Consider the following 12,906-nt stretch of genomic DNA (forward strand, 5'->3'; position numbering starts at 1 on the left):
ACATTTGTCCACAGGAAAACTTGTATACTAATGGTCATAGCAGCATTATTCATAATAGCCAAAAAAGAAGGAAAGAAAAGAGACAACCCAAATGTTCTCTGGCTGATTAATGGATAAATAAAATGTGTTTTTTCCATACAATAGAACATTATTTGGCAATAAAAAAAGGAATGAAGTAAGAACAAAGTTGATGAACCTTGAAAACATTATGCTAAATGAAAGGAGCAGGCTCACAAAAGGGCACATACTGCATGCTTCCATTTAGGTGAGTGTTTAAAATAGGCAATTGATGGAGACCAAAAGTAGAATTGTGGTTGCCTGGGGCTGGAGTGAGGGGGTTGGGAGGGAACAGGGAATGACTGGAAATGGGAACAGGGTTTCTTTAGGGGATAGCGAATATATATAAAATTGATTGTAGCAATGGAGGTACAACTCTGTAGCTATACTAAAAACTAGTGAATTGTACATTTCAAAAGGTTGAATTCTATGGCATGTGAATTTTATCTCAATTATCAAAATAGCACATACTATATGCTTCCATTTATATAAAGAACAAAAACAAATAAAAAAAATCTAGGCTGTTAGAAGTTGGGACAGAGGTTGCCCTTGTCAGAAGGGAAAGTAGTTACTAGAAGGAAGCATGAGAGGGATTTCTGGGATACTGATAATGTTTTGTTTCTTGATGTAGGTGCTGTTACATGAGTGTGTTCATTTTCTGAATATTCATTGAGCTGTACACTTATGATATCAGTGTGTACATTTCTCTGTGTATATCATACCTCAATAAAAAGTTTAAAAAACTTAAACTTTGTAAATAAAAGCAACAAACATTGGAAAATATTTGAATCAAATATTATAGAAGAAAGTTTAATATCTATATATTAAATACATTCTAATTTATAAGGAAAGCATGAGGACCCAAATAACTAAGTTTGGGGAAAAGATATGAATAAGCAATTTCCAAAAGAAATATTAATTCTAAACAGAATGTACTTCTTTCTACTTTTACTAGCAAATGACTTATTTAAATTGTAGACGTGCTGTTGAGAGTGTGATAAGGTTGGTTTACTCTAACATGGCTAATAGCACTGTAAATTGATAAAAATCCTTTGGAAAGCACTGTAACAAGTATCAAAGTTTATAAATATATTTCTTAAAATAAATAAATAAATAAATATGTTTCTTATCTTTAATATTGATTATCAATAATCCCAATCCTGGGAATGAAACCTAAGAAAGTAATTCAACTAAATATCGACATTGTATTAAGGAAAGTGTTTCTTAGAATGAAGGAAAACTGGAAACAACCTGAATAAAAGTTTAAATGGTTAAATAAAAGATAGTGTATCAGTACTATGGAATATTATGCAACTGCTAGCAATGATAATTTTGAGTATTAGAAGTAATTTGAAAAATATTTGATCATGAAAAAAGAAATAGGCAAAATTATATGATAATACTCAGTGGTTTGGGGGACAGTTGTCATTAGTATTAAATTGTTTTATAATAAAAACACAAAATTCATTGTTTTACCCCTGGCCGTTATACCACAAGAAAGAGATAATGAAGTTGGAGAAAGTCCATAATGATGGAGGATACCATGGAACTTCTAGAAAAATAAAAGCTGAGGAAGGAAATATGGTTGAACTTACACACTCATGAAAGGGATAGGTAAGTGAATGAGAAGAGCTGCATAAAATCTTGAAATGCTAGAATTGGAGAGCACCTCCTGATGCTTCTAATTAATCAAGTTTGTATTGAATAAAGTGAAAGTGAAACTGTAATCACTCAGTCATGTCTGACTCTTTGCCACCCCATGGACTGTAGCTTCCAGGCTCCTCTGTCCATGGAATTCTCCAGGCAAGAATACTGGAGTGGATTGCCATTTCCTTCTCCAGGAGATCTTCCTGACTCAGGGACCGAACCCAGGTCTCTTGCACTGCAGGCGGATTCTTCACCGCCTGAGCCACCTGGGGGGGCCACCTTCAATTGAAGGTCTATTAAATCCACTGTTAATCTGCACATGCTAGACTGGTCTCTACAGGGGCTCCTGACTTTACTTCATGCCTCAACCCCTTACGAACTAAGAGGCCTTCTTTATATCAATATATTCCAGTCTGTACCAATGACTTCTTTCCCTGAATTATTTACAATAGCAATGTGTCAGTCTCATAATTGAATCAATCACCTAATCTAAGCAACCAAATAGTTATCAGACACACGAATGTATTATTCTGAATATGTATTAAGTTTTTGTTGAATACTTTCTATGTGCCAGGCAGGAAGAATTGACTTCATAATCACATCTAAGCATCGCAACAACCCTGTGAAACGTGTATGCCGCTGCTCAGTTCAGTTCAGTTCAGTCACTCAGTCGTGTCCGACTCTTTGCGACCCCATGAATCGCAGCACGCCAGGCCTCCCTGTCCATCACCAGCTTCCGGAGTTTACTCAAAGTCATGCCCATCGAGTCGGTGATGCCATCCAGCCATCTCATCCTCTGTCGTCCCCTTCTCCTCCATGCTGCTGCTACTTAGTTGCTAAGTCATGTCCAACTCTTTGCGAACCCATGGACTGTAGCCCGCTAGGCTCCTCTGTTCATGGGATTTCCTAGGCAACCACACTAGAATGGGTTGCCATTTCCTCCTCCAGGGGATCTTTCTGACCCAGGGATTGAACCCCTGACTCCTGCTCTGCAAGTGGATTCTTTACCACTGAGCCACCTGGGAAGCCCCCTTGAAACGTGTATCCAAAAACTGAGGCTCAGGGATGTTAGATAATTTGCTCAAGACCAAGTGTCTGAGCTGGAAATTTAACATAGGTCTAATTCCAAAGACTGCCCTCCTAACCACTAGGTATTAATAATACAGTTTCAATTGTATTGTATATGTTTTCTTTCCCTAATTAGATTTTTAAGACTAGGAGGGTAAGGATTTTATTTTCTTTTTCCTTTGCTTTGTGTATGCTAACTGCTATACACATAGTCCTCAATGAGTACTTAAAGCCAGTAGCTGTAGCTAGCTGAAACTACCAGTTACTTCAAAATGGATTTATATTTTAGATAGATTCACTGGTAATCTGTTCAGAATGGATTACTTAAAGGAAACAAGGATATGTAGGTCCTCCCTTAATCCCTGAGATGTGTGTGGAAGAGAACCACACCTTCACAAAGCTGGTTGCTTCTTTCTGACTAAGAACTGATTAGGCTGAATGGGATTAGGGTGTGATCCTTCTTTGATTCTTCTGTTTCTCTTCTGTTTTCTAGAAACTCCTAGCCTAAAAGGGTCTGTCTCCACGCTAGTGCTTTTCCTGGTTTGGCTTTGCTTGCTTACACCCCTCCTTTTCTTGTGTGGGAAATGGGAAATGGCAACCCACTCCAGTGTTCTTGTGTGGGGAATCCAATGGACAGAGGAGCCTGGCAGGCTGTAGTCCATGGGGTTGCAAGAGTCCAACACAACTTAGTGACTAAACCACCACAAACCACCATGGCACCTACAGAGGCAGGTATTAAAGCCCAATATGCCAGGTTTTATCAGTAAGGTGGTCAACAAATGATTATGGTATTATATCAGGCAAGTTATGCCTCTGAGCCTCAGTTTACTCATCAGTAAAATGGAATTAAATAAGTCCCCTCCTCTAATATTTCAATATTGTCATAATTTCATAGTTAATATTTAGTTTAATATTTATGGGTAGCTGGAGGTACACTATGGAGAGACTGGGGCCTATACATCTAGATGGGATTAATTGTTGAAATCATCTTCCATTCTCCTGCTGACTGAATTAGGAAAACACCACAGTTGAGGGTGAGAACTGAGGGGGTGGAGTCAGCTGGCTATCCACAACCTGGTAGGGTCCTTGGGAAAGATTACAGGGGTGAAAGCTCACGTAGAATTTCAGGTTAATTTCAGTTAATTTCAGGTAACCTCATGTAGAAAAGAAAGCTTGGGAAGGAGAGAGTTGAGTTGGAGACGCCTCTGTGCTGTTTTCCCCTCCAACTCTCACCCCTCCCCCACTCCTGTCAATCACCGATTCTGACTATCAAAGCACAAAGGTAGAAAATCCCCTGGGGGTCTCAGGCCGGGAAGCCTCTTATTGTCCAGCTCTGATGCCTAGCGAAGAATAGGAAAAGGCTGCCCTCCCCCCTTTCTCGCTCCCTGCCACACCGGTCTTGCTTTTGCAAGTGGAAAGCAATGTCAGGCCCCACGCAATCCCTTTTGCAAAGCGGGAGAGAGAGAGGGGTGTGTGTGCGTGCGTGTGTGTGTGTGTGGGGGGGGGGTGTGTGTGGGGTGTGTGTGTGTGTGTGTGGTGTGTAGCAAAGAGGATTGGGGGTGGGATTCCATGACGTTAGCGGCTCCGCCTCTCGGTGTATATAAGGGGCGCTTGGCGCGCAACGACCCCCAGCAGCAGCTTTGAAGCCTGAGCAACCTAACTCGGCATCCCCAACCCAACTAGGCTGAACTCAGCCTCGCGGAACCCCAACCGAGATTTTCCGCGCCCTGGGCTTGCAACAGCTCCCGGGTAAGCCTTGAAGGCCGACACGTGTGTCGGAGGGGACGAGCGAGGGTCTGGGTATACCTAGGATTCTCTGGCAACCATGGCATGCAGTTGCATCAACGCGGCCGTGACCTGTTGCAGGCGAGACCCCAGTCCTGGGAGCCAAGGCTCCCATTTGCATCTCAGCTCCAGACCTTTTCTAGATGAGAGCATAAGAAACTGGGAGCTGAGTCGGGGGGCATGAGGCGGAACCCCTCCTCTCGGGTGCTAGCAATTTCGGGCTGCTCGGGGGCCCCTCTCGCGGGGGGTGGGCATCTCCTAATCTTCAGATGTCGAAGCCCCGCCTCACTGTTGATGCTTGCTGGTCAGCCTTGCGGGGCGGGAGGAAGTGGGGGAACATTTGCTTACTCCCCTGGGCGACGGCAGTGCCAGTTACAGTGTGGGCTTGGAGAGGAGGGATGGACCTGAGTCGGTGCTCACTTTTGATCTGTGGCCGAGATTGGTCTCCCCTCTCTCCGGGTGATCTAGGAACCGTGCTTATTTGAAGCCCTGTAGGTGAGCCCCGGAAAGGAATGTGGATATTGGGTGCTAGAAGGAGGTTCTCCCCAGAGTTGCTGGCCCCTCCTGGTTTGAGTTCTGTTTAATTCCCAAAGAGCCACAGGCCAGGGGACGGAGGCAAATGAGCTTCCCTGGCTCCTGGGTTGGGGTCTAGGATAAGCTTTATAGTTTCCCCGCCAAAGAAAGAAGAGGCTGACATTGATTGAGCACCTATAAGGTGCCAGACCACTGAAGGATGGGGAGTTTCACGTGCCTTTTCCGAAACTGTCCTTCCACAAACCTGTGAGGTATTGTTATTCCTACTTGCAAATGAAGAAACTGAGGTTAGAGGAAGAGTAACTTGCCTTTGTCCCCTTGACATCCTCCTCCCCTCCCCCCACAGTTCTTTTACTTGGTGGGTGGGTATTGTAATTCACTCTTAGAGTTTAGGGATAATGAGCCCTATTGAAGGTCTTTTGTCTTGTTTTTCACCAGATCCTTCCTAGCATCCTCTTCAATTCCAGCTAGAATGCTGTGGCAGGCGCTTTGCAGATTTGGTCAAAAGCTGGTACGCAGACGTACGCTGGAGCCAGGCATGGCTGAGACTCGCCTTGCCAGATGCCTGAGCACTCTGGATTTAGTGGCCCTAGGTGTGGGCAGCACTTTGGGTGCAGGCGTGTATGTCTTGGCTGGTGAGGTGGCCAAAGATAAAGCAGGACCATCCATTGTGATCTGCTTTTTGGTGGCCGCCCTATCTTCTATGTTGGCTGGGCTGTGCTATGCGGAGTTTGGTGCTCGGGTTCCCCGTTCTGGTTCTGCATATCTCTACAGCTATGTCACTGTGGGTGAACTCTGGGCCTTCACCACTGGCTGGAACCTCATCCTCTCCTATGTCATCGGTGAGATGGTGGGGCAGGGGGGCACTTACGCAGCCAGTGAAGGGGCTTGGAGTCAGGAAATCTGGGTGGAATGGTGAAGCGAGATATTCATCATTCACAAGAATTAAATATTCATAAATGCGTGTATTTGCTGGGGGGCTGGGTGGGTTGAAGGTGTGGAGAAATTGTTCGTTCTACTTACCTCTGTCCTGGCTTCCTTAATTGGCTGGTTTTGGTTCTTAAAAGGTAAGAATAGGTGACAATAGCAGGGTTCTTATGACACTGGTGTGGGAGGAAAAGGGAGGAAAGGAGATGAGAGAGGAAACTTGACCCCGTATTTCTCCCCCTGCTCCACTAGGTACAGCCAGTGTGGCCCGGGCCTGGAGCTCAGCTTTTGACAACCTGATTGGGAACCACATCTCTCAGACTCTGCAGGGGAGCATCTCACTGCACGTTCCCCGTGTCCTTGCAGAATATCCAGACTTTTTTGCACTGGGCCTTGTGTTGTTGCTCACTGGTGAGGCAAGGGACAGGGACAGTGACAGGGGTGGGGCTAGTGGGGACTAGGCTTGGGAGCTTGTGGAGGTGGTAGCTGTGAGAAAGAAGAGAAGCTGGGGAGGAAAGGTCTGCATCTAGAGGCAGGGAAGCAGAGCTGGGACTGAGGCCTTTCTTAAAGTCCTGAATGCCTCTTTCCCACAGGATTGCTGGCTCTGGGGGCTAGTGAGTCAGCCCTAGTTACCAAGGTGTTCACGGTGGTGAATCTTTTAGTTCTTGGTTTTGTCATCATCTCTGGCTTCGTTAAGGGAGATCTGCACAATTGGAAGCTCACAGAAGAGGACTACAAACTGGCTGTGGCTGGACTCAATGACACCTCTAGGTAAGGAGAGGAGATACAGAGCTGGGAGCATGGTGGAGAGCAGGGAATCTGCACTGAAGCATTCTGGTGCGGGTGGGGGGTGGGGATGGGAACCTAGGCCTTGAAGACCCAGCTGAGTAGCTGGGCTTCAGAGAAAAAGAACAGTTGGCTGAACATGCCCTTACCTTTTCTGTCACTTCTTTCACTTTAGCTTGGGCCCTCTGGGCTCTGGGGGGTTTGTGCCTTTTGGCTTTGAGGGGATTCTCCGTGGAGCAGCGACCTGTTTCTACGCATTCGTTGGTTTTGACTGTATTGCTACCACTGGTAATAGTCATTCCATTCCATCGGGGCTTGTGTACCTTGTTGTGCTCAGGTGGTATTGCGGGTTGGGGGAAGGGTAGAGAACCAAGCCTGCCTCTCTGATTCAGACCTTGTGCCCCTTCCTGCAGGGGAAGAGGCCCAGAATCCTCAGCGTTCCATCCCCACAGGCATTGTGATTTCACTCTTCGTCTGTTTTTTGGCCTATTTTGGGATCTCTTCGGCGCTCACGCTCATGATGCCTTACTATCAGCTTCAACCCAAGAGTCCCTTGCCTGAGGCCTTTCTCTATACTGGGTGGGCCCCAGCCCGCTATGTTGTAGCCATTGGATCCCTCTGTGCTCTTTCTACCAGGTCAGTGTCAAATGTTTGTTCTCCTCTGCTGCCAGAATCTCAGCTGATAGTGTTCCATACCAGAGACTACCCCTAAAAAGGCCCTTGCATGCCTGCCTGCATGCGAATTTACTTCAGTCGTGTCCGACTCTCTGTGACCCTATGGACTGTAGCCTGCCAGGCTCCTTTGTCCATGAGATGTCCCAGGCAAGAATGCTGGAGTGGGTTGCCATGCCTGCCCTCCTGTAGGGTGTCTTCCCAACCCAGAGATCGAACTTGCGTCTCCTACATTGGCAGGTGGGTTCTTTACCACTAGTACCACCTGGGAAGCCCTAACAGGCCCTTTAAAAGCCCTTAAAAGGCCTGTGAGCAGAAAGTGGAGGCTCCTTAAGCTCACATTTTGGAGTAAAGAGATACCCGGTCAACACCGCTCTGGGCATTCTTCTCTCCAGCCTCTTGGGCTCTATGTTCCCCATGCCTCGAGTGATCTATGCGATGGCAGAGGATGGCCTCCTGTTTCGTGACCTTGCCCGGATCCACACCAGCACACACACTCCCATCGTGGCCACTGTGGTCTCTGGCATTATTGCAGGTGAAAACTCTTTGCCATTCCCCTTATTTCACCAACTCCCTTTACTTTGCTCTTGCCTTCACTCATGTTTTCTTCCCATCAATTTCAGCATTCATGGCATTCCTCTTTGAACTCACTGATCTGGTGGACCTCATGTCAATTGGGACCCTGCTTGCTTATTCCCTGGTGGCTATTTGTGTTCTCATCCTCAGGTGAGCTCCTTTCCTCTGCATACTGTCATTGGGGTTTTAATTCTTAGATGAGGAGTGATGGGGATCTGCTTCTCTTCCCCCCCCCCCCCCCCCCCCGCCTTCATCATCCTGACTCTCTTCGAGGAGTATGGCCATCCTTCCCTCCCAAAAAATGCGACTACCCTTAGTGGTAATGAGGAAGGTTAACCTGCCTGGGAGAAGATGGTTGAGGGTTGTTCTTAATACTCCCATCTTCCTCTTGCTTCAGGTATCAGCCTGACCGGGAGATGAGGAATGAGGAAGATGAAGTGGAGTTGCAGGAGGAGAAGATCCCTGAAGCAGAGAAACTGACCCTACAGGGACTATTTTGTCCGCTCAACTCCATCCCCACTCCACTCTCTGGCCAAGTTGTCTATGTTTGTTCCTCACTGCTTGGTGAGCACTGGAATTTTTCTCTTGAGTCAGCATAATGTGAGCTGGAGAGAGGGTGGCTCTCCTTGGAATGGGGTGTCTAATGTTTTAACACGTTGCTCTCAAGAACTGGTTTTGATGCTTTTCAACTTGACTCTTGAAGCTCTGCTGCTGAGTGTCCTTTGCCTAGTACTGGCCCAGTGGTCCATTCCACTGCTTTCTGGAGACCCAGTGTGGATTGCAGTGGTTGTGCTGCTCCTGATGCTCATTACTGGGATCACTGGAGTCATCTGGAGACAGCCACAGAGCTCCGCTGAACTTCACTTTAAGGTAAATGACCTCTTTTTTTCCCCACAACTAACCCATGTTGGAAGAATAGGTTCTAGATACCTCGCAGTCTCACATAGTCTTTTCATTGGACAAGAAGGGAAAGATATAGGAGATACCTAGGCCAAAACATCTTATTTGATGCTTACTTCTTTCCTGTTCCATTTCCCCAGACTCTGCATATTCTTGAGTCCCATATGAGGTACACTACATGAGCAGGCACTGAAACACACAGCATATGAGTAGGAGTCAGACCCTCCCTTTCCTGGCTAAAAAAGGTTAGGGATCTCTTCTATCTTACCTTGTGGTCTGTACAAAGAAGATTTTGCTTTCTTCCCAGGTACCTGCTTTGCCTTTTCTTCCACTAATGAGCATCTTTGTGAATATTTACCTTATGATGCAGATGACAGCTGGCACCTGGGCCCGATTTGGGGTCTGGATGCTGATTGGTAGGTATTCTTGGGAAGAGTAGGCCTCTTGGGTCCTATCCCACCTCCTTTCTGTCTCGGTCTCAAGTAGGAGCCATATTAAGCCTTTGCAGACCACTATTTCTCTACCTCACAGCTACCTTTTCCCACTAGGATTTGCTATCTACTTCGGCTATGGGATGCGGCACAGCCTGGAAGAGGTTAAGAGTGACCAACCCTCACTCAAGTCTAGGGCCAGAACTGTAGATTTGGATCTCAGCAGTGCCTGTGTGCATTCACTTTGACATCATCACACCTGAATGCTGTCTGGTCTCCCTGCACAATAATGGAGTGTACTCCTGACCACACTGAGCTAGGCTCCCCATGGGATGTTGGTGGGGGAACACAGATAGAGCTCTGTATTTATTGTGGAGTCCAGGATGTGTCTTTGCCGTTTCTCATCTTTTTTTTTCATTTGTTTACTTTTTAATTGTATCTGTAGTTGCTTAACCAGCTTTTAAAAAATTATTATTAAAAGAAACTAGAAAAAGAATCTATGTTTTGTTCTTTGCTTGCTAGAGGTGATATGGAGCCGGACTTTCAGTGTGGAGAACTTCAGATAAGTGTCTTTTGTTTGCTCTGTCAGCACAAAAGTATCTGCTGTGCCTGTGTGTGCTTCTTATTGGCTTGGGGTTTGAGTAGGATGGTGTAAGTAGCCATCAAGTCTAATCACACTTCAGGGAACAAACTTGAGATATACTTTCCCCTTGCTACACTAAAGGTTAGTTTGTAAATAAGTAGGCAGCAACACTTATCTCTGGGATTTAGGGGTGGACTCTGATCTCAACACTGGCATTGGTGTCAAGGCCAACACTGAGACCATTGTCTTCTGTTCCACTCCTTCTAGTTGGACCAGTCCCAGACTCCTGTGACTGCCTGGAGAACAGAAATTTTGGCTGGGATGTTTGGTACTTCTGGGAAGAGGAGGAGACAGTAGGAGAGAGTGGGTAAAGGACTGTGTATATGTCATAGGTACTTGTTGTAAGGGAACAGAGGTTAGAGCTGCTCAGACCAAGAACTAGTCATTCATCCATTTACTCAACAAGCATATGAGGAGCTCCTATAAAATGCTAGACCCTGTGCTGGGTGCTGAGGATACAAACGTGAATAAAACATAGTCCTTGCTCTCAAGGAACTCATCATTTAGTGGTGGAGACAAGCAGGTCAGTAGGAAACAGTGTGATTTGTCCCAGGGTAGAGGTAAGTGTTGAGTGCTGCAGAAGCATGGAAAAGGGTGTGCTTGACTTGAGTGTGCCTCATGGGGGATTAACCTGGGGCCTCTGCAGGGAAAGCTCAGAGTCCTAACCACTGGACTGCCAGGGAATTCCCTTGAGTAGGTGTTTATGAAGTGGACTGAGGGGAGGGCTTGTCTGCCAGTGAACAGTGTGCACAAGGCTGTGGGAGTGTGAAAAGGCGTACTGTGTTGGGAGTATGACATAGTTTAATGTGGCTGAAGGGCAGCATGTATGGGGTTTTGGTGAAAGATAACAGAACATGCAGATGGCCTTGTGTACCCTACCTAGGAATTCAGATGTTATCTTAAAGTGGTATGTGTGTGAGTGTGTGGAGGGGAAGGGGGTGTTGTCACTGAATGATTCCAAGCAAAAGAGGTGGTTGGACTTTAGTCTGGCAGCAGCAAGGAGGATAGCTTGGAAGAGGGCAGGGGATGTTAGAGCAGTGTGATAATAGCTGCCATTTATTGAGTGTTTATTATAGGCCAGATAGTGTGCATAAATCTCCTAGTTCTTGGAATAACCCAATGAAGTAGATGTTACGATAATTATTTTTTACAGATAAGGGAAGAGGTTTGGGGTAAGGAATATGCTATAGGTCACAACTTGGAATGATTAGGGCCAGGATACAAACTCAGTTCTGACTCTGCAGACTGTGTGACATTGCTAGCAGTAACTAGAAGAGCATCGTAGTCATTTGGGCAAAATATTTCAAGAATTCTGGTCATGTGGATGTATGAAGTAAGAAAAAAGTGGCTGATTTAGATTTCTGGGTGAATGATCAAATTATTAGCCAAGATGGAGAGCATAAGAAGAGCATATTTGGGGAAAGATAAATTCAGTTCTTGGAGAAGGAAATGACAACCCACTCCAGTATTCTTGCCTGGAGAATTCCATGGACAGAGGAGACTGGTGGGATACAGTCCATGGGGTCACAAAGAATCAGACACGACTAAGTAACTTTCACTTTTACTTTTCAAATTCAGTTCCATATATGCTGAGTTTATAAACATGTACAGGAGTTTAGCTTCATATAGGTGAAGATACACAATCACCAATTGGAACTTGGAGCTAGGCTAGAGGTCTTAAGCTAGAGTTATAGATTTAGAAGTCATCAACCGACTGGGACTGAACTGAACTCAGAGAGCAGATGAGTATGTAATGGAAGCTGTGTGGGGCTAAAGATTGCCTTGGGGTAAAATAAACAAAAAAAAATTGAAGCACAAATTATATAATTTCCTTTATATACAAAGAACTCATAAAAAGTCAAGAGATGAATAACCTGATAGAAAGGATATAGTTTTCAGAAAAAGAATATAAAATGCAAACAAATATAAAAAAGATACTCAACCTCACTCATCAAAGAAATGCAAATGAAAGCAATCATAAGAATTCAGTTCTTACAGACTGGCAAAACAAATTTCAATGACAAGACCCTGGCAAAAGTGAGGGTAAAAAGGCAATCTTATGCATGATAGGGATATACATTCTTGTGACTTGTGGAGGGTAATTTGATACCAGAATTAAAAATACTTCCTTTTTAATCTGATAATTTCATTGATAGGAATTAAAATTTTACATATATAAGGATATTTACAGTGACATTTTTCATAATAGTGTCAAAGTTGGAAACCACCTAATGTGCACCAGTCAGGAACTAGTTACGTTATAATACATTAATTCAGTGGAATACTTAATACAGCCATTAGAAAGATGAGATAGCATGGTAGAAGATTTTGCTTTTCTGAATATAAAGCTTACAAATCTACATAAAATAAAACAGCATGGTGTTTACTTAAAAAAAGATGAGGTAGAATTATATGTGCCAAGAGATGATATACATGGACAGAGATCCAAGACACATTTTAAGCAGAGACAGAACAAAATGGAACAAAGACCGCCCCCTCCCCAAGGTGCAAAATATTTATGTGAAAGAACAAAAGAGGATGCATCTATACATATTTTTTATCTGGAAAAATTAGCCAGAAACCTCTGATTTCTCTTCTGTACTTTTTCAGTTTTTTACTAGATACAAACATTACTTTAAAAATTCCTTTTATAATCATAGTAAAAGATTGGAGGAACTAACATTGAAGGAATGGAGGAGGAGGATGCGGTGCAGGAGGAGATGGAGAAGGAAGGAATGAGGAGACAGGAGAGTGATGTGGCAGTCTAGGGAGGAAGAAACTTCTCAGGAGCAGTCAACAATGCCAAATACTGCCTAGAGAGTCAAGTTAAATAAGGTGAGGACAGAAAGGTTTCATTGGTTTTGTCAGTAGGTAATTGAT

General features: G+C 44.7%; 1 protein-coding gene across 2 annotated transcripts; it reads left to right on the plus strand.

The window, feature by feature from the left end:
• Window positions 1–1,647: 1,647 nt before the first annotated feature.
• SLC7A3 (solute carrier family 7 member 3) lies at window positions 1,648–9,879 on the plus strand. Of its 2 annotated transcripts, none has more exons than XM_043896233.1 (12): window positions 1,648–1,671; window positions 5,530–5,933; window positions 6,271–6,429; window positions 6,612–6,789; window positions 6,980–7,092; window positions 7,218–7,440; window positions 7,872–8,011; window positions 8,100–8,202; window positions 8,450–8,616; window positions 8,756–8,922; window positions 9,260–9,368; window positions 9,501–9,879. In XM_043896233.1, the coding sequence occupies exons 2-12, from the start codon at window positions 5,564–5,566 to the stop codon at window positions 9,629–9,631; spliced, it is 1,860 nt and encodes a 619-aa protein (XP_043752168.1). In that variant the 5' UTR covers window positions 1,648–1,671; window positions 5,530–5,563; the 3' UTR covers window positions 9,632–9,879. The 2 variants fall into 2 exon arrangements, with proteins under 2 accessions (XP_043752168.1, XP_043752167.1); XM_043896232.1 differs by lacking the exon at window positions 1,648–1,671 and adding an exon at window positions 4,403–4,521.
• Window positions 9,880–12,906: the final 3,027 nt, after the last annotated feature.

Source organism: Cervus elaphus, chromosome X (genome assembly GCF_910594005.1).
Source record: "Cervus elaphus chromosome X, mCerEla1.1, whole genome shotgun sequence".
NCBI lineage: Eukaryota > Metazoa > Chordata > Mammalia > Artiodactyla > Cervidae > Cervus > Cervus elaphus.

What these genes read in the sequence shown, in the direction of transcription:
- SLC7A3 (XM_043896233.1), top strand. Translation starts at nt 5,564, where the DNA reads ATGCTGTGGCAGGCGCTTTGCAGATTTGGTCAAAAGCTGGTACGCAGA. An exon ending in CTCTGTGCTCTTTCTACCAG is followed by an intron (nt 7,441 to 7,871) that starts GTCAGTGTCAAA and finishes TCTTCTCTCCAG; the next exon opens with CCTCTTGGGCTCTATGTTCC. An exon ending in TGTTTGTTCCTCACTGCTTG is followed by an intron (nt 8,617 to 8,755) that starts GTGAGCACTGGA and finishes TGACTCTTGAAG; the next exon opens with CTCTGCTGCTGAGTGTCCTT.